This window comes from Coenobita brevimanus, chromosome 58 (genome assembly GCF_032717465.1).
Source record: "Coenobita brevimanus isolate Jiangsu-jjx chromosome 58, ASM3271746v2, whole genome shotgun sequence".
Classification (NCBI taxonomy): domain Eukaryota; kingdom Metazoa; phylum Arthropoda; class Malacostraca; order Decapoda; family Coenobitidae; genus Coenobita; species Coenobita brevimanus.
In genome coordinates this window covers 31,458,890-31,481,572 of record NC_137011.1, presented here as the reverse complement: position 1 = coordinate 31,481,572, position 22,683 = coordinate 31,458,890, and the positions used below count along the sequence as shown (strand labels likewise).

The 22,683-nt window shown below is 40.1% G+C and overlaps 1 protein-coding gene across 1 annotated transcript in view; it reads left to right on the top strand.

Annotated features, from left to right (window-relative positions):
- Positions 1-22,074, top strand: part of LOC145402720 (uncharacterized) — a 51,736-nt gene extending 29,662 nt beyond the window's left edge. Inside the window, exon 3 of the mRNA XM_080274688.1 lies at positions 21,531-22,074. Within this exon, the coding sequence (XP_080130814.1) occupies positions 21,531-22,074 (544 nt within the window). The remainder of the gene's footprint in view (positions 1-21,530) is intronic.
- The last annotated feature ends 609 nt before the right edge of the window (positions 22,075-22,683 follow it).

Sequence of the window (22,683 nt, the reverse complement as noted above, 5' to 3'; positions counted from 1 at the left end):
TCCAAGTTTCGCAACTCTTTCTCCCCTCTTTTTACTTATCCACTGTCACGGTTTTTTTAAAATAACACGGTATTTTTAAAAATATATGCTTAAATATTATTTAATTGATAATAATATTCAATAATATTGAAGAGCAGAGACAATGATTGTCTTGCTACATCAAGCAACGATTACTTTACGCTGGCTTGTGCACGATTCTCTGAGAACGAGAATTTATAAACTTTCTCAACAGTACACAGCAGAGACTAATTACTCACAATTGCTGAATTACTGTACTGTTAGCCTCTGGAGAAAGTTACTTCACCCCTGACAATAAATAACTAATACTAATAATAATAATCAGGTCCTTGCTGATGCTTAACTCCTATGGCACAACGGATTTTAAGTTAATACAACAAGACTGGTCTAAGTACCAGTTATGAAAGCAAACGTTTATGCAAACTAGGAGCTATGTGGGAAATAACCTTAATTATGGAGAAATGAAACAAGAGTTTACTTTACATTAAGCTCAAGAAAAAGAACTGTTAAATTTATTGATTACAAAAAATAAATTTAACGTTACAATTCAAATCAAATTAATGAGACGCACTCACTCACTCACACAAAAGCTAAATACTTACGCCTAGAAAAAAAAACCTTAACTAAACTCTTAAAACTAGGATTATACAAAAAGGAAATACCAGTCAATGAATGCTATGTATCACCCGGGGGGTGGGAGTTTGGATTAACTGTACTAGTGGAGTTTGGGTGCTAGCTGACCTCTCACACTTCTTGAGCACAGGACCTCTCTCCGTCACAACAAACACTAGACTGAATTCAAAATACATTGTATGGGCAGGACGCACAAGCCACCGGAAGAAGGCGTGGCTAACGGTTAAGGCAGCAGGGGCGAACAATAAACAAACAATAGTATCGCTCAGTAGCGCACTTAGTGACGTGCATTAAATCGGTCACTTTTGAACAGTAACGAATGTTTTGAAAAGTATACTCCGAAATGGAGAGAGAAACGGTTAACTGAGCGATACACAGTGAGTTTTCCACTAATAGTTCGTGGCTTCTCACAAAAGGGAAATGTCGCGAATTGATTCGTGACATCCACCCTTTCTTTAATTATCTGTTCTGTGTCCTCTTCATCACACTATTTTTCACTTTCTCAATTGTCTCCCATTCTATTCTACTATCCATCACCTCCCAATTCTTAACAACTCTTTTCCTCCCCAGCTTCTACACCCAACTCCTCCTCACTCTATTACTACTACTACTACTGCTACTGCTACTACTACTACTACTACTAGTATTACTACTTCTTTTTCTTTCCCCCCCCCCTCCACAACACAGCTGTCATGGCAACACGGCTGAGCGCTAAAACACACACAATTGGTGTACTAAGCAGAGGGGTGGTGGAAGAATGGGGAGGAGAGAAAAGCAGATACTACGAAAACATATTACTGCAGACAAATGAATGACAGTAAAGCAGGGAATAAATAAAACGCTGTAGTACGCTATAAGCATGAGGCATCAACATCATAATCATCACCATTATCATCATCATCATAATCATCACTATTATCATTATCATCATCATCATAATCATCACTATTATCATTAGCATCACCATTATCATTCCATTCAAGTAATGTATGCAGTAAGGAGGCTGCACACACAGGAACAGGAATGCGTACAATAAGAACTGTCAACAAAGGGCCCATAGAAATGTTCCCTCCATCAATTCGCTCATCATTCATGCCTACGAAATTCTCGGCATCACATTACAGGCTAAACGATCCACACAAAAAATTGCTTCATGATGCCTGAGGGACAGACAACATTCCGATGACTGTCAGGTTAAACCCTTCAGTCCGAACACTTTTTTGTTTTTTTTCATTTTAGTCTTCCTACTTAGTATGATGCTTGTATTCAGCCAAGGAGAGAGTATCGAACCGGATAGGTCACTTACAGCCTTCATTAACCGTTTCAGTACAAGAAGTCTATTACAGCCTGAACACAATAGTAAGAGAGCAGTAAGAAAAAACACAATAAGGTGTTATCGTACTGAATGGCTAGCTAATAAGAAACGTGCAACATTTGTCTAATGCATCTGTCAATCCTTCATTAATCTTTCTCTGTTACATTATTCTTTTTCCTACCTTACCTTTCATGCTTAGCTTACTTACACATTCATTTACCATGTCCATTTATTTCTTCCCGGCCTTCCACACCTTTCCTTACTGTCGAACTCACTCATGTCTGCTTTTTGCATTAAATTATTCATAATCCATTCTCTCTAAGTGGTCATACTGTCTATGCACTAACGCTGCTATCCTTAAATCAGAAGACTTCTCTACTACATATCTAACACAATCTACAGTACATGTTTACCAATGCAACCTACACAATGCACAAAGGTAAAAACTCCAAAATTCGCAATTCTATTTATCTCACTCGTGGATATCAGAGCATCACACGCATACGTTAACGCAGCACTAACACACCTTCATGCAGTTCTGGTACAGCTTCTATATTCAGTTACCTTGACTTGATATAGGTTTTATTACACCTCTCTATATGAAAGGCGCTTGGTTATAAAGATAAATCGTGTGAGTAGCAAGAATAACATGATATGTACGTCACTCGTCACGGTGTTAGAAAAGAAAAAATCCACCGTAGGGAAGGCATAAAAGCATCCAGGTATTTCAAACGTATAAAGACTTGTAACCTAAACTGCACAAAAAGACCCAGCGTGATAACTTCAGGAAAAAAAGAATAAAAACGTTTGAATGCCACAGGGAACTACATTAATGTGAGGGTAAACTGATCTATTTATGCTGCCCCTGTACAGTATACTGTACTGCTCCGTTCGGTGGGCCATTTTATTAAATACGCACTAAAATGCCGGCATAACACGACACTGACAACACTATTCAGTTTTGTTTCGGACGGTGTTTTTTTGTTTTTTTAATCCGTCTCGTTCCATTTTTTGTTATTTTTTTGGTGGACAGGGAAAATGAATGTTGTTGTTGTGGTGGCGGTGTTCGGTGTGATTGTTTTGGCTTTAAAAGAGCCGTGTGTGTGTGTGTGTGTGTGTGTGTGTGTGTGTGTGTGTGTGTGTGTGTGTGTTGGGGGAAAGAGAGAGAGAGAGAGAAATAATCACGTTAGGGGGAGGGTCAGAAATGCCGTCGTATGTCTCTATAACCTCGTCCCTCCTTCCCCTTCCGTCTCCTCCTCCAGTATTCCTAGTCCGTCCTTCAGTCTCTCTCTCTCTCTCTCTCTCTCTCACTACACATCACTTTCATTCTACGTGCCTCTTCACTGATATCCTGCTTTAACAGGATTATCTCTTACATTCTTTCCTCCATTCTCTCTGGACTTGCACCCTCCTGACTGCTTCGGTCCAACGATGTAATTTTATTTTATTCATGCTACCTCAAGACGAATTTATTAGGCTTAGAGATGCCCTTACTATGCAAATTTTACACTTATTTCGCCCAAAACAGCCTTCTCTCCATAATGCATGGTGAGTTGTATGAACACAGTAACATCACAGAATGATGCTGGTAAAGACGAAATGCTATGGAAAGGATATAGAACCATAGCATTATCTTTCTTTTTTCTCACTGAGCTATATGAAAGATGCTGCAAAAGGATGAAATCTGGATCAAGTTAGAGTAAAAAGAGTATAGTGAAGGGGTTAATGAAAGCTGTAGCTACCCCCTTCGGTATGGAAAGTCCATCCCAGGCTGAATAAAACCGTCCAGTGACAATAATAATACAACAGGAATTACGTTCTCGAGGTGAAGGCGTCAATTTCTCTTCCTCTCCACCTCCCAAGAATATTTCCTTCCACATCCCTCCCCTCCTTCAATTACGTGCACGCACTTAGATTGCATTTTTTTTTTTTCGCCTTCTCCCCTTCCTATTCTTTTAGTCGCCTTCGGCCCCTCCTTAATTCCTTTGGTCCTTCATCCTGGCCTCCATGCTCACATCGGTCCTTCCACCCTGCCATCCTTCAGTTCTTCATCCTTCTTTCCTTTCTTCTTCCGGTCATCATCCCTCCGTTTCTTCCGTCAGTTCTTCCATTCTTCATTCGGTTCTGTCTTTCCTTTCTAGTCTTCCTTTCTTCCTTAAGTCTATTTTTTCCTTCCTGTTCCCTATATTTATACAATTACCCTTCTCAATCTTCATCCATTCACCCATCCATCCATCCAGCCAGCCAGCCATCCAAGCATCCATCCATACATCAATCCAACCATTCAGACCTACATATCCATTTTAATTTATACCCAGCCCTCTTAACCATTAATCCAGCCACTCATCCATCCAGCCATTAATTCAATTTTCCATATAACTATTCTTGCCATTCATTCTCCCATTCAACCACCTTTTTGTTATAACCATTCTCGTCATTCAGCTATCCTTCTATCCCATCATTTATTCACCCATCCATCCTTCCTTTTAACCACTCTTTCTTCCATCCCTCCATCCATTCCTCCATAAGTCATCCTTCCATACACCTAGTCATCCATTTTCCATTCACGTATACGGACATCACTGTCAGTTATTTTTACCTTCATCCATCCACCTTCCAGTGAACCCATCTTTTGTTATATATCCAAGCATCCCTCTCCTAAAACTATCTTCCTCTTCAACCAACCATTTTTCCTTCCATACATACATCCTTCGATCCAGCCATTCATTTTATTGATTCGTTCATCCAAGAAACTAGTTGTCCCAATCATCCATATGCCATCCATCCATCCATTGTTCCTTCCTTCCAGTTCATTCATCCAACCTTACATTAGTCCATCCAAGAATCCATTACTCCATCCAGCCATCCATTACTCCCCATCCATCCATTCACTACTTAACTACCCAATTAAAAGTCTCTACATGTTATCTTCCATCCAATCATCGCTGTCATTCAGTCTGCCATCCAACATCATTATAGTCAGTCATCCTTGTAAATCAACTACCTTTTCATTCAACCATTCACTGTTCCATGCAGTCATTCTTCCCTCCATTCAACCCTTCATCTAACCATCCAATCCTCCGACCACGCAGCTAAACATTCCTCAGATTTTTATTTCAAACAAGCTTCGCTTCTCTCCCCTCCCTCCCTCCCTCTTCTTATTCAGGCTTCTCATTCAAGCCTTGCATACAATAATAAACTTAATTCCCCCTCCCCTTTCTCTCTCTCTCTCTCTCTCTCTCTCTCTCTCTCTCTCTCTCTCTCTCTCTCGTAATCTCCTTCAGTTTCTTGTACTGGATGTAATTATATAAACGTTCAACACGTTTAAGCACCATTGTCCAAGAAAGTGTGCAGACGGGAAAGAAGAGACAGTTACGGAAGTGAAGAGTGACGCAGGTGAAGCGCGGGTGGATAAGAGTGAAGAGATCGTTATGGAAGTGAATAGACTGTTACGGAAGTGAAGAGTGTGTTATGTAAGTGGAAGATGACTCAGAGGTAATGTGTGGGTGAATAGGGGTAAGTGTGTTTCTCTGTGTTGGGGTCCAGCCCGCTTAAAACCCCTCACTCTCGATAATACCAAAGCACATTAACGCTGGCTATTCGAATTTATAAATTTTTATTCTTAACCACCATCAAAGTTTATAAAGGCTATCACCAGAATTGTTATTATTATTATTATTATTATTATTGTTATTATTATTATTATTATTACTTTAGCTGAGAGCAACTGTAGCAGTGAAGGATGTCAAGAACTATCTGGAATAACCCTTTCTCTGCCACTGATACACCCAGGGATTTTACTTTGGCCAACACCAGACGATTTTGTGCAGTGCAGGTAAATCCCAGCAGTCAGAGGGTTGACACACGGCCTTCTCCCACCCTGGAACACTACCACCAGGCCACCCAGGCGTCTCCGTTGGCAATACGGTAACACCCAAGTCCATATTATACCCTCCAGTAGCTTGACATGACTGAAACACATCCAGGCCCTTCTTGGCGATCAAAACTTTGCACGTGTCAAGGCCGTCACTCCGACTGGTGCGTTCTAACCACTACACCACCCAAGTATTCCTTGTGGCTATTTTACTTTTTTCAGTACCGTCCCGTGTATTATACCCCTGCTTATTTTTATTGTTATTATTATTATTAGACGCTTAAATTATTATTGTGTTGTGTAATTTTCTTTCGTCAGACAAACATATACTTTTAGACAAACATATACTTTTTTTAAAAATAACAACACTTTGGTCATCATCAACATCACCACAGACACCGAACTCATCATGGTCTCCAAGAGACGGGACACTGTCACTTTTGCAAGTGAATCAACGATTGAACGAAAGTGCCGCACATCCTTACATGCTGTTCATCTTTGTCCTGCGTACATTTTCACGTTTCAGCCTACTGATACAGTCCCTTGTGAAATGGCTATCATCAGAAATGACAATATTCATCATCATTGCAACTTCACTTTTGCTCCAGATAAACTTGTACACCATCAACGCATTGGACACTCACAGTTTTTTTTTATTTCCCTCCTAACACATCAGTTTACATAGTCTGTCCAGGTATACCACCATCTCATACTTCAGCATCAGGAATATACATAGCACCAGACTACTGTGCGGTATTTACACCAGCCATGTCTACTTTATCCACCATCAATCACTACGCCATTCTCAATCATACACACAAACATTTCCACCCACTGCCTGATATGGACTTAAACATGAGCACAAGTATTAAGTTGACTTCACCTAAGTCTGAAACTATGCAGCTGATCAATGAAACAATGAAGCCCTGGGAAGATTTGAGTTTGAGTATGTTCAACCCATATTATGTGTATAGCCCAGCACCTACTGTCTTTATAATCGTCTGCATTGTAGTTGCAGTATTGCTGTTCGCAGTGCACAGAATGCATGCAAGAATTGCTAATTTGGAGTCATTATTTAGTGGGGGGAGAGTTAACATCCAAGTTAACCCCCCTGAATGAAGTGTACATATTTTGTATATAGTATTAAATATATATATATATATATATATATATATATATATATATAAACAATACAATGAAGAATGACCCATGTATGGCATACCAGTACCATTATCTTTAAATGAAATATTAATAACTCTTACCATAATCTTAATTTTAAACTATTTTTTTTCTTTTTTCTTGCATGTATGCATTTCACTACAATAACCCAAGTACATACTGTATTACAGTTAAATAATTTACTTTTAATGCATTTATTCAAATATGTATACAACTTGTTTAAAATGTAATATTACTAAATAATCACTATTTACTATAAATATTATATGTATACACTATTCATACAATTATGTTACTTTTCCAATATTATGTATTTCACTTAATTAGCTTATAAGTTCATTATAATGTGTATATAATATGTATTAATATGTTATGACTATTAACTGTCGATGGTACGCCATTTTCGCGTGACCGAGCATATATTAGGACTCCATATTATAATTACAAATCATAATAGATAGATAGATAAATAGATAGATAGACAGCTCTATGCGAGCCTGGGAATGGGAAATGATCTTGCAAGTTACACTGAGGAAAAGCTGACGACAGACTAGGAAGTAGGAGTCAGGAGATGATGCAGTTAGTTGGTCAGCGATCACCAGGTGAACACACATACACACATACTCACACACAGGCTTCTAGAACTTTCCAATCACAAGGAACACACGTGATACGTCTCCTGTTTCACCAGAATTTAGGAAAGAGAGCTCAGAAGGAAGCTAGCCATAGAACAGACAGGTCGCAGGGAGAAGGGCTTAGCAACTTGAGAGAGAGACAGAGTGAGATAGGGAGATAGCTAGCGGGACTCTACTTTATACTTCGCTCTGTGTGAGAGACTTGTTAATATTTCCAAGACAAATAAAAATAGTCCCATACTATTCTTTACCTCTCCTGTCACTACATGACAAATGGGAAAGAAGATTATCTACTTACAAAGCTACTCAAGTATAACAACTGCTCGTCCACAAGTCTCATATATATAACTTCTCTACAAGTAACTACAAAGTCTTTTATGACACTGTCACCTTCCTCAGATATTTTTTGCAGCTAAAACATCTCCCGCAGTTGTTTCTTGTAACCATTAAAGAACACGGTTGACGGTTATTTGCTGTCCGCACGAAAATATAATTTGTTCCTGCTGGCTAGGTGCAGAACTACATCACACACACACACACACACACACACACACACACACAATAGACTGGTCGAACGTGTACACAAACTAGAAATGGCTTTCAAAAATGAAATTGACGAAATAAAGAAGCAAATGCACTTGCAAAAGGAAGAGATAGAAAAACTAGGAAGGGAGGCCAATAAGAAAGACACAACTATCAGTGAACTAACAGTGGAATTGAGTACGCTTAGGAAGAAAGTGAGTGAAATAGGAAGTACAGTAGTCAATCACAAGAGTGTTATGGAAGAGTTAAAAAATGACACAGAGACAATTAGACAAGCAAGCAGTCTTATGGACCAGAGCAGTGATATTGAGGAGAAGATAACACAGGTGAATGAAGCTGTGCAAAGCTACAAAAATGATGTAGAAACCACGTATGGTGAAATCGTGAAAGTAAAGAAAGACTTAGAAACAAGGGTGGAGGAAAAAAGCATTAAAAAGGAAGTGAAAAGAATAATCCAAAACAATCTAAAGTTAGTCAGAGATTCAGTAGAAATAAATAAATCAATAGTAATCACTGGTATAGAAGAGGAAGAAGTTAAAAACAAGATCACTAGAGACAAAAAGGAGATGGCAAATGTAATGAGCCTACTGAAAGAAGTATCAGAGGAAATCTGTAGTAAAGACATAGAGGAACACAAAAGGTTAGGGAAATAGGAGAAAAGCAAGACAAGACCTCTAAAGGTGACTTTCTAGAGTATAAACAACTGTGGAAGAGATACTAAAAAATGCAAAGAATCTTATGGAAAAAGAGGAGTTCAAAAATGTATGGATAAAAAGATGCCTAACACAAGAGGAACTGGAATTACTGAAAGAGAAAAGGGAGGAAGCAAAAACAAAAAATGAGGGAAGATCAGAAGAGGAGAAGAAGAAATTTTTTTACAAAGTAATAGGATTGCAGGTACGAAAGTGGTACACAAACAGGATGGAAGAAAAAGGAGGAAGGTAGTAGAACCATGTCATGACAAGTATATAAACAAGATGATAAAGTTGATGTACTCAAATGTGGATGGAATGGTATCTAAATTACTAGAGATGAATGATTATGTCAGAGAAAATGAACCACAAATAATATGCCTAACTGAGACAAAATTAACACCAAGGATATCCAATAACATACTAAACTTAGAGGAATACAATATATGGAGAAAAGACAGAAATTTAAAAAAAGGAGGAGGAATTATAATATTAACTAAGAAAAATCTAAAAGTCAAAGAAATAAACCTAGATATACCATCACAAGTAGAACTGATTGCAGTAGAGATCGACACATCTGAAGGTAAAGTAATTGTAGCCAATTTGTACATGCCACCCAGATCAAACACATGGGAAAGAGACGAATATGAGGACCTGGCAGAGAGTACAATTCAGAGTATAAGATCATTGCTACATAAAATGGAAGAGAAATCAGAAAGAATTATACTAACTGGGGACTTCAATACAAATATAAATTGGAATACTCTAGATATAAATAGCCAAGAAAGCTGTTGGGACCAAAAGCTCCTGGATCTCGTACAAGAGCTTTTCTTAACGCAACATGTGAGGGAAACCACCAGAAAAAGAGGACTTGATGTACCTTCAGTGCTAGATCTAATACTTACTAGGCAAGAAAATGACATTGACAGTCTAATATATCACCCTCCACTCGGCAAAAGCGATCATGCAGTACTAAATTATAACTTCAGGATAGCATATGACATAGTAAACAGCAATGACAGTTACAAAAAGAGCCTAAACTATAAAAAGGGAAATTATCAAGACCTGAAGAAGTATTTCTTAGAAGTTGATTGGGAAAATGAGCTTAGAGGACACGATTTAAATGCTGTATATAAAAATTTTTGTGAATTTTATGAAATAGGAGTCCAGAAGTACATCCCACAGCACAAAGAAGCAGATAAGAAAATACAGAAATGGTTCAATACAGAATGTAAAAAATCAAAAGAAGAGATTTGTTGTGGAATAGATACAGAAGACACAATAGTGAAAGGGCGTATAATAATTACAAACAGGCAAGAAACGACTAGACAAGAATAAGGAGGGAAGCCCAAAAACAGTTTGAGGAGGATATAATAAATAAAAGTAGTGATCAACCAAAGCTGTTTTACAGCTATATCAGAAGCAAAACCAAAGTAAAAGATATAATACAATCCATTACGGACGAGGGAATCACTTATACACAAGAGAAAGATATTTGTGAAACACTAAATAAGAATTTCCAATTAGTTTTTACAGAAGAAAAAAATTTTGAGAGGGACTATGTGGAACACGCATGTCCACACATACTACCAGATATACAAATAGCAGAAAAAGTAATACAGGAGGAGTTAAGTAGATTAGACAGAGGAAAAGCAAGTGGTCCTGATGAAATTTCATGTTGGGTATTACGAGAATGTGCAAAGGAGTTAAGTAAACCATTATTTTTAATTTTCAAGAAATCCTTGAGTCAAGGGAAACTACCTGATATTTGGAAAAAAAAAGCAAATATGGTCCCATTATTCAAGAAAGGAAATAGACAAAATCCTCTCAACTACCGACCAGTATCACTGACCAGTGTTGTAAGCAAGGTATTAGAAAAACTTATAAGAAAAGCTTGGGTAAATCATCTAGAAGAACACAGTATGATAACAGAAAGACAGTTTGGTTTCAGAAAAGGAAAATCATGTGTTACTAATCTGTTGAGCTACTATGACAGAGTAACAAACACAATACAGGAAAGGGAGGGATGGGTGGACAGTATCTATTTAGATTTCAAGAAAGCTTTTGACACAGTACCACACCAAAGACTTTTATGGAAACTGTACCATCAAGGAGGAATTCGAGGCAAACTGTTTTGTTGGATGCAAGACTTTCTCATAAAAAGAGAAATGAGGACAGTACTAAGAGGAAACTACTCATCATGGAAAGAAGTGACTAGTGGAGTACCTCAGGGTTCGGTGCTGGCACCAATCATGTTTTTAGTGTACATAAATGATATAAACAGTAACACTGGAAATGAGAGCTATCTGAATATGTTTGCAGATGATGCAAAAATACAAAGGAGAATTACTAGCACAGACTCTTGTAGGGAGCTACAAGAAGAATTAAATAAACTTCATGAATGGAGTAGTACATGGCAAATGGAATTCAATGTGGACAAGTGTCATGTAATCAAGTTTGGTAAAAGTGGAAAAAGACCTGATTGGGATTATAAGTTAGGAAATAAAACCCTATACACATCAGAAAGAGAGAAAGACCTAGGTGTGATTATCAATAACAGACTATCTCCGGCTGACCACATCAGCAAGAAGGTACGGTGCTTGCAAATATGAGAATAGCATTCACATACATAAATGAAGACATGCTAAGAAGGATAATAACATCATTCATTAGACCAACCCTGGAATATGCATCAGTAGTCTGGAGTCTTCATCACAAAAAGCATATAAACAAGATTGAAAAAGTTCAAAGGGCCGCTACAAGATGGATACCAAGCTTAAGGGACCTAAGCTACGAAGAAAGACTAAATAAACTGAATCTACCAACACTACAGGAGAGAAGGAAAAGAGGTGACATGATAATGCTATATAAGTGTATATCAGGAAAGGAGAAAATAGACATAAATGATTACTTAACATATGGAGAAGCATCAGCAAGAGGACACTGCAAAAAACTGCATAAGAAGAGAGGTGATAAAGACGTAAGGTAATTCAGTTTCCCAAACAGAGCAATTGATCAATGGAATGCACTACCGAATGAAATAGTGTGTGCCAAAACAATTCACAAATTTAAGGATATGTACGATAAATATGGTTTAAGACACGGGACAGTACGAGCTTGACTCATTCCTGTAAAGATACAATTAGGTAAGAACAATTAGGTAAGAACACACACGCACACCTTCATCTTCTACCTTCCTTCCTCCCTCCCCCCCCCCACACACACACTCCTCCCCATCTAACACATGAAGGCCACAAAACAATACTCCTGATATACGCCTTTTCCTCCCACACTCTCAGCCCAGCCCAGCCCAGCCCGTGCTGACTTCCGCACTGGGTAATAAGGCCGCTGCGTGGTACCTCGCTAACTGGCCTGCGTGATGGTTTATGAGGCAGTTTGGGCCAAGACAGATTGCTGGGCCGAGGCAAAATGTGGCAGGATGACTTGGTGGTGTGACGTGGGTGAAGGCAAAGGGCCAGGTGTTATCACAGGGGAAGGTCTGGCTGAGTTTGTTGCTTGTAGGTATAATATGGGGTGGTGGGAAAGTGACAGGTGGCAATGTAGACCACCACGATGAGAGGTGATGATGATGATAAGTTTGTTAGATATGAATGATGATGATGATGATGATGATGATGACGATGAGTGAATGGGACAATGACACTAACGACGATGACAATGATAATGATGACGACAACGAATATGATGATGGTGGTAGTGGCAGTCATGGAAGTAGTTGTCATATGATAACTACGATGATAACAGGAGAAACACTGGAGGTTTTAACTGTGAAGGTAGTGATAGCAGGTCTGTTTATGATAATAATCGTGGTAGTAATACAACATATTATGAATAAAGTGGTATTGACGATGATGATTGAACTAGAGAGAGTGGTGGACAGCAGGACACCGGCCACTTTACCCGGGTGTGCACAGTAACCATTTGCTATGAATATGTTGAATGAGAGTGTTGTGACAATGAGGTGCATGAGGCGAACTGATGTGCTGTGGTGTGTGGAGTTCCGTCACAGTGAGGGCGTAGTGAACTGTTTATGTGTTAATACTGTGTTGGTATTGAAGCAGTGAAGGATGATGGGTACAATGGCTATGTAGGATACTGTTACTGTCTGGTGGGTACTGTGGTAATGGTGATAGTTATTCATAAAATACATCAACCATTATACCTGACACTGCCATTAACGATAATTATTCAACCACTTCAACACAATGTCATATTTACTGCTCTTGCAAACCCCAGATGATTTTGATAATGGCCATAATTAGTAGTAACTTACACTAACCATTATAAAAGTCGTTAGTGTTTTACGACAATTATACAACCCATTCAGTACCATGACACCCGATATATTGTAATCCTGCTAACTCTAGACGACTATTTGGCCTGAGAGAGAGAGAGAGAGAGAGAGAGAGAGAGAGAGAGAGAGAGAGAGAGAGAGAGAGAGAGTTAAGACTGCATGAGACAGATTTAACCACAAATCATAATACATGGTGGGGCAGCATTTGGCATGACATTTAACCCCTTCATCACTTTATTTTATTCTTGCCAATGCCAGATGATTTGATTCAGCTTAGCTCTTTCGCTGGGAGTGCTTGAAGCCATTCAGTGCGATGGCTTGTCGTCAGTCAATTTTATTTAACATACCAGAATGTCCTTGTCGAGGACAAGTTAGAAACAGCCTATTTCATCCTTTCAGTTCAGTGTATATTTTTTCATATTAACTGCAGGACGTTTTTCTTCTGCTTGTGAAAGAGTCCCTTGGTAACCATCCACCTACTACTTTTTGGCAGGCTGACGGATGCTACCCTGCCCATTGGTGACCCGGGACGGTGCAGGGCAGGGCCGTCCATTTCCCCTCAGACGGATACGTGCCCCCGCCCCATACCACACGTCCTGGCTGTGAACTATTATAGTAAACCCATTCAAGGATGTCTGTTTTTAGGTCTCCACACCATAGAGTGTAGGGCCACTGTATATCTTCCACTTCTTTCTCCCAAACGCTTATTCAGCTTGGCGCCATTCCTTTATTTCTTCACCAGTTCGCTTCAAACTTGACACAATTGTTCCTTGGGCCAATAGCCCCAAACACCTTTTATTTATTAATATTATTATTATCATTAATAATAATAATAATAATAATATTATTATTATTATTATTTTATTATTATTATTATTTAGGAGGGGGTCATTTTAAAGGGATTTATGGGGTCAAGCGTGAAACCATACAGACAAGAACATCTGTCGATCCTGTGGTTTTGTCTGTTCATAAATCATCACAGCAAATTGTACAGAAGCATGTCATTGTACAGTGTGTGGAGACCATCGTGCATTCCACTGAGAATGATGGCAATCATGTTTTATTCTTGTTACTGTGAGATAATGTCCTTACGATCAGGACATCTCCCTCGTCGTGAAAGGGTTGACCAAGGCTGTAACTAACCCATCCAGTCTTAAAGTTTCTCCTACAATGAACAAAATCTTTTGGAGGCGGCAATATTTAAATCACTTACAATGCCAGCCATCTTACCGTCCAATAGGTCAATCTAAGTATAATATTTCTGGCCTACTGATGTGTTTTTAATTTATGATGACGACTTTCTAGTAATCTCCTGCGTTCGCATCATTCAAAGGATTTTATTCGATTCAGAAAAGCACTGAAGGGATAAATGAGGAGTATACCCACTCACTTCCCCCACTTCGAAAAATCCCTCCTAATGTGACTAAAACTGTTTAAAAATAGCAAAAATAAAATAATAAAGACGCCATCGTAGTAAAGAGATAATTCCCTTCAATGCCAATTATTTTTGTATTCTTCAACCCTTAGATAACTTTATTCAACTCTTGGAAACCTTTCGTAGTGAAGGTATTGATGGAGAATGTTTGTTATCACCCGTCAGCTACACATCAGCATCTTTCTTAATTACCCATCCATCAATTTACCCACCTAAACTCCTACCTACCTAAATCCATAGATCAATTACCCTTTTCTATCCATCAATCCCTACACATACCTATTCACAAAACTGCCCCATACACAAAACGTCATCCCACTATCCCATTTAACCCCTTCACTACAATGACGTACTTTTTACTTCATTCTTATTATTACCAGACGATTTTATTCAGCATATAAGAGACGTCACACTTGAGGGAATAAATAAAACCTTCAATAAAACCCTCATCACAAGACATTTACCTCATGTTGAACTGAATTTTCTGATGGAGACCTGATTAAAATTACAAACGTCAGTGGAGTGAATGGGCTCAACTCCCTCTCGCCTATCCATTCATCTGTCCAGTCATCAACACACTCCATCCACCAGTCAGCTTATCCATCCGTCCACGACACTCAACTTTCACAATTTACCGAATTTCTCGGATAATAAACCACTCGTGAGGAAGAGAAAAAACCGATCTTTAAAGCCAAAAAAAAAAAAAAAAAAAAGTTTTATCGTTCGACTTTTCCTCGGCCATCTTATAAGTTCACAAGTCAATTACCTGATACTTCTCTCGCCCGTTGTTTAGAAGTTTGGTTTGTTGGGCTAATTTAATTTGGGACATAGTCTCTTCTGTCTCTTGAATAATTTGCTACCTTCCTCACTGGATCTCACTCTCGTTCGCTCCGGCATTTTCCCATTTTTCTGTTGTTATTTGTGTCTGTATTCACTCCTCTTGATTTCTTTGTCTCTCTCTCTCTCTTGCTTAACCTATCCAGAACATATTCGCTGTCATGGACGTGCATTTTATTCACTTTAACAAGAGATTATTTTATTTACCTGAGAGAAATCATAACAACTGACAGGTCAAAGGTGCCTCAAATAATCCTGACTACTGGCTAATGGTAAACTTATGCATTTTATTCAGATTAATTACAGATATTTTTTCTTATTTAAGCGGAACCGTTAGAGTTAACAATGTGGCGGAAGGTACATTATCAGGTGCAGGTGGTGCAATGTAGGCTTCAGGTGGCTCTCTGTTGCAGCGCCACAGTTGGGTTATATCAGTACAAACCGAGTGAAGGCGTCCCTCTCCACCACCTTCCTTGCAGTAAAGGCTTTAAATGGTTCTCTCTTTGTGTACACTGCTTCCTTCATGCTTTATTCCACCAGGCTTCACCATTAACACAACAGTGTATCCACACGTCCCTTCCATATACCTGCAGTATTACAGCACAGGTCATCGTAAGGAAGGGGTTACACCTACCTTTATCTCAATAAATTTTTCTTGATAAAAAAAAATATCATGGAAGACATTAATGTAAATCTTCTTTAAGCTGCATGATATCGTGTAGCGGTAGCAATAGTAAAACAACAACAACAATCACTAACAACTTCCACCAAAATCAACGTCTTCCATAAGGTAAGTAAAATCGCTGATCGGTGGCAAGATTAAAATAAACAATATAGCAAGTACAGAGCCAAGCAAATTCAGGCAAATCAAAGTCAAAAAAGAGCCAATCGCGTGTATCAACAAAAACAGTCATTGAGGTATAAATGGTAATGGCTGCCTAATATTGACAACGGCAGCAGGAATAAACAAACCTGAAATATGATGTAAACTCTTCTACATTAGTCACAAGAGAAAATCATCTGGGGTATGAGGACTAGAAAAAAAATAAAAAAACTTCCTCGTATGTAAAGCTTCACTAAAGTCCTTTTACCTTAACCTGGCCTATATTCTCGTCCTTCTGATGCTTATTTCACCTAACTCAATGGCATAATAAAACAATACCACAGTTCTATATCCTTTCCAAAACACCTCTTCGTGACTAGCATCATCTTCTGATGTTAATCTATTGTTACTGACTGAAGATGCAGATACATCAATTTTAGGCCACGTTAGAATAAGAGGGATACAGATATTTCCCTGAATCTCCCAAAACTCGTCAAGCGGTGACAAGAGTGAAGGGAAAAAAAAGGAAACTCCCCCAAATTAAAGTGAAACAAACAGAGAACCGGCGTGAAAAACAGGAAAACAATGAAAAAGCACTAGGCATGCCGGATGATCAGGGCCGTCATACAGGGCTTTACTGAAGTTTACGGGAGTAACAAACCTCTTGTCCTTGTCCGAAAAACTTTAGGGTGTGATTGACGAATAGGGCCACTCCAAAATATGCTCCTGCATCTAAGACAGTCAATGTAGGGTTGGGGTTAATGGAGAAACTCTGAAGCTGCTTATAATTATCTACCGATAAATATTCGTCTATGCCACTTAAAAGTCAAGCGGTAGAGTAAAATAATGGAAAAAATCATTTGCAAAACTGTGACAAAATAATCCTTTACAAAGCTGTTATTAATGTCTGGTGAACAAAACTGCCAGATGCCAATCTGAATGAAATACCAAAGTCTACCGACCACCAAGAAATAATTGATGTGAAACAATGACAAAACTGTGGCAGCAAATAGAGACCCGCGGGAGGCCTGGCTTGGCATGGATTAAGTTTTCATTTCAGGGAAGATTGACTCAGTTATTGGAAGTCCACCTTGGATATATATTATTAAAGTGGCCCATCGAGGACCGTCCGGTGTTTCTCTCTCTCTCTCTCTCTCTCTCTCTCTCTCTCTCTCTCTCTCTCTCTCTCTCTCTCTCTCTCTCACCAAGGGTGAGTGTTAAAGAGATTAATGGTGATGTTTACACAATACCATCTGTGTACACTCCCGGCTGTTTACTTTTGCTTGCTGGTAAATGAAAGCGAGTAAATAAATGTGAACTTTGCAGCTGTTCAGAAGAGTTTATGAACGCCATTTGTTTTTATCGCTTTTGGTATTCTAAATCCTGTCTGGACTCGCCAAAACAAAACAACAATAATCTGTAAGGTAAGTATGGTGGCAGGTGGTTTAGTGGTTACAACCTCAAGTCGGAGTGACGGTCTGACATAGGATCCATCCAAGGTGTGACTGGAGGTGATCCCCTGGTGCCATCAAGGACGTTTGGTTGGTCCTGTAGTACACTGTTAAATGTACTGGCCTACGGTTATCTAGCCATGGACCCACACACCTCCAAGGTAGTACTATAGCACACCTCCAAGGTAGTACTGTAGCACTGACTGATATTTTAACAAGGTCGGCAGGGAAGTACAGTTACGGACAATGATCTATTTACACGTTTTGGTCGGAATTAATGAAACAAGATCGAAACACTTTCATCTCGCCAGAATATTACCGATAAATAGAGCAAAATTTCAATAGTTTTCGACACAGTTACGAGATAGCGGAAAGAACTTTGATAACAAACTACATGCACAGTACACACTACACTTCCTATTTAAAATTTACCAAAAATGGCGTCGTTTTATCAAGCCTCGGAGTCCCCAGGGGGGGGGGACCATAAATGCCCCCACCATCTGCCCCTCTCCCGGTGACGACTCGAGGTGCCTGGAACCACTGTCTGACTCTCTTCTTCTTCATTTCTGCAACATTCGCGGCCTTTCCTCTAACTTTCGCTCTGTTGAGCACCACCTCTCCTCCTCTAAACCTCACCTTCTTTTTCTAACGGAGACTCAGCTGTCTGAGGCAACTGACAGCAAACCCTTTTCTGTATCCTCCTACTTTCTCTATACTCATTTCAAAGCCAAAGGTGGCTGTTGTGTATATATACGCAACGACTCATCTTGCTCTCGTGTTCCTGAACTTGATTCATCTGAATTCTCCACACTCTGGCTTCGGTTTTCCTGTCATTCTCTGACTAAATATATCTGTGCTGTTTACTTATCCCCTAATTCTACTGACTATCAAAAATTCTTCGACTATCTTACTTCTACGATGGAACACATTCTATCCATTTCTCCTTTCTCTGAAATCTCCATTCTTGGAGATTTCAATGTTCACCACCACCTTTGGCTCTCCTCTCCTTTCACGGATCCACCTGGTGAACAAGCCTACATCTTTTCTATCCTTAATGACCTAGAGCAGCTTGTACAGCACCCTACCCGTATCCCTGACCGTCTTGGAGAGAGCTCCAACATACTTGACCTCTTCCTCACAACTAATCCTTCTGCTTACTCTGTTAATCTTTTCTCTCCGTTGGGCTCCTCGGATCACAACCTTAGTACCTTAACCTGTCCTATCACTCCGGTACGGCCTGTGGACCCTCCAGGGAAACGTCGTCTGTGGCATTTTGGAGCCGCAGACTGGGAGGCCCTCAGGCAGTACTTCTTTGATTTTCCATGGAATGATTATTGCTTCCATGGCCGTGAGCCATCTGAGTGTGCCTTGCGCATTATGGAGGTTATTCTCTCGGGCATGGAAGCATACATTCCTTTCTCATATCCTTTGACTAATGCAAGAAAGCCTTGGTTTAATCACGCTTGTTCTAATGCTGTCCGCAACAAGGAGAGGGCCTACAAAAGGTACCGGAGCCAACCCACCCCTGAATCACATCTTCTTTACGTTTCTGCCCGGAATCGTGCTAAGTCTGTTCTTCGCCCTACTAAAAATAATTTCATCCATACTAAATGCTCTCAACTCTCCAACTCGAATTCTTCCCGCTCCTTCTGGCATCTTGCCAAAAATCTTTCTAACAACTTTACCTCATCATCCTTCCCTCCTCTTTTCTACTCTGATGGTTCTGTAGCTATTTCTTCTACTGATAAAGCAGATCTCTTCGCACAGACTTTCTCCTCCAATTCTACCATAGACGATTCCGGTGCTGTTCCTCCATCACTTCCCCCCTCTGACTTGATGGCTGACATTAAAATTTCTTCAGCTGATGTATTTTCTGCCATCACTGGCCTCAGTACTAACAAGGCATATGGGCCTGATGGAGTCCCTCCTGTTGTTCTCAAGAACTGTGCTTCTGTGCTTACACCCTGCCTAGGCAAACTCTTTCGTCTTTGTCTGTCAACTTGTACCTTTCCTTCTTGCTGGAAGTTTGCTCTCATTCAGCCAGTCCCAAAGAAGGGTGACCACTCCCAACCCTCCAACTATCGTCCAATTGCTTTAACGTCCTGTATTTCAAAAGTTTTCGAGTCAATTCTTAATAGAAAAATTTTAAGGCATCTTTCCTATCACAACCTTCTTTCCGATCGTCAGTATGGGTTCCGTCAGGGACGCTCCACAGGCGATCTTCTCACCTACCTTTCAGACTCCTGGTCATCCTCCTTTCGGGACTTTGGCGAAAGCTTTGCCATTGCACTTGACATCTCAAAGGCTTTCGATCGAGTCTGGCATAAATCTTTAATTTCCAAACCGCCTTCCTACGGTTTCTATCCTTCTATCTGTGCCTTCATCGCTAGCTTCCTTTCTGGTCGTTCTATAGCCGCTGTTGTAGACGGCCATCGTTCTTCTCCTAGATCTATCAACAGTGGTGTTCCTTAGGGCTCTGTCCTATCACCAACTCTCTTCCTTCTATTCATCAATGATCTTCTAAGCTGTACATCTAACCCTATCCACTCATACGCTGATGACTCCACCCTTCACCTTTCCATTCGGTTCCCACAACGCCCATCTCAACAGTTACTTCAACAAACAAGGGATGAGGCTATGGCACACCTAATGTCTGACTTGGCTCATATCTCTGACTGGGGTAAAAATAATATGGTTGTCTTTAATGCATCTAAGACTCAGTTCTTACACCTATCAACTCGACAAAATCTTCCACAGGTATACCCACTAATGTTTAATAATATTCAGCTTAATCCTGCATCATCCTTGAACATGCTTGGGGTTTCATTTACTCGGGACTTATCTTGGAAAGATCATATTACATCTCTTGTAAAATCTGCTTCCAAGAGATTGGGTGTGCTAAGCCGACTCCGATCTTTCTTTACCCCTGCGCAATTGTTGACTCTATACAGGGGTTTTATCCGCCCCTGTGTGGAGTACAACTCTCATGTGTGGGGAGGCTCCCCACATACAGCTCTTCTCAATAGGGTGGAGTCAAAGGCTTTTCGTCTAATTAACTCTCCTCCTCTTACTGACTCCCTTCAACCTCTGTCTCTTCGCCGCACTGTTGCATCTTTATCTCTTTTCTATCGCTACTTTAATGGTCACTGCTCCTCTGAACTGTCTGCTTGCATTCCTCCACCTCTACGACGGGCGCGTAGCACCCGTCTGGCAGCAAACTCTCATCCTTTTTCTGTCCAACTCTCTAATGCAAGAGTTAACCGTTACTCCCAGTCTTTCATTTATGCAACAGGTCAGCTCTGGAACTGTCTCCCTCTGTCTGTATTTCCTGCTGCCTATGATCTCCAGTCTTTCAAACGCAGTGTGTCCAGGCATCTCAAAATGATCGGATCTTGAATTTGGCTCTATATTGTATTTTGTTTTTCTCTTGGAGGGAACTGTTACTGCGGGCTCGTGGCCTTTGGTTCCTTCTTCCTCGCATAAAAAAAAAAAAAAATATGTAAGTACTGTAAATATAGAAGTGAGCCAGTCAACGTGATACACACACACACACACACACACACACACACACACACACACACACACACACACACACACACACACACCTTTATTAATGTCAAAGTTGAGGCATCCACAGCCAGCCACTCACTCGTGACGATAATGGGCTGAGCAGCACTGACACTCCTTTCCAAACAAGACACTATATATCATCTACTGTAAAGGCGGCCACAATCACCTGATGTATCCATGTACCAAAGTACCTTAACATTCACTGGTCAGCAATCAGCCACAAGTACCACACACCAACCAAAACTACCAGGCACAAGTACAAGACACCATCCAAAATTACCGGGCAGAAGTACCACACACCAACCAAAACTACCGGGCAGAAGTACCACACACCAACCAAAATTACCAACAACAAGTACCACACACCAACCTAAACTACCAGGCAGAAGTACCAGATACCAACCACAACTACCAGGCACAAGTACCACACACCAACCCAAACTACCAGGCACAAGTACCACACACCAACCCAAACTACCAGGCACAAGTACCACACACCAACCCAAACTACCAGGCACAAGTACCACACACCAACCCAAACTTCCAGGCACAAGTACCACACACCAACCCAAACTACCAGGCACAAGTACCACACACCAACCCAAACTACCAGGCACAAGTACCAAACACCAACCAAAACTACCAGGGAAATACCAAATTTTTAAGGCAAGTTCTGACTCAGGTTACGAAGATACGAGGTGCCTTCCCCCTCCGTGCCGTTGCTGACAACACTGTGATGTGGAATGCTGGCTAATAAAAGCTAATAAACACAGTCAGTCCCCAAAAGCCCATAACAATTAAAAGCCTCCCTTCCTCTTCCCGACACAAGTCTTCAGCACATGGTTGTCAGGATCGTATTGTGGTAGCTAAAGAAGCTGCCTTGCACACCTTTATGTACAAACATTAAAGGTCGATGTTGTCTGATGCTAATTATGCAAACAATACAGAAAATTGGCAACACAAAACACAGCGCTAAGGAAGAAGTGCTTCGTCCCTTACGAGAGCACGAATAAAGCTTCCATTTCTCCCGAGTATTTATTGATTGCTGTTTTTTTCTCTAACTGTTTTTCAAAAGTACACTCAGCTAAACTATAACAGTGTAAGGGTATACTATAAGTTCAGTGAAGAAAAGGTAAATTTAGCCACGGGGGGAGAGAGAGAGAGAGAGAGAGAGAGAGAGAGAGAGAAATAAAAAATAAATGTGCGGTTTTTGTTAAATAAAGTAGTATAAGTCTGTATGTCCTCCCCCTCGCCTTTGAGCAACAACCTTTACTCCATTCACAGCAAATTCACCTCAGATTTTAACGTACCAAAACAACAATATTTGCCCTTCCGCACTGACCTCAAACTCTGACCTAGTTTA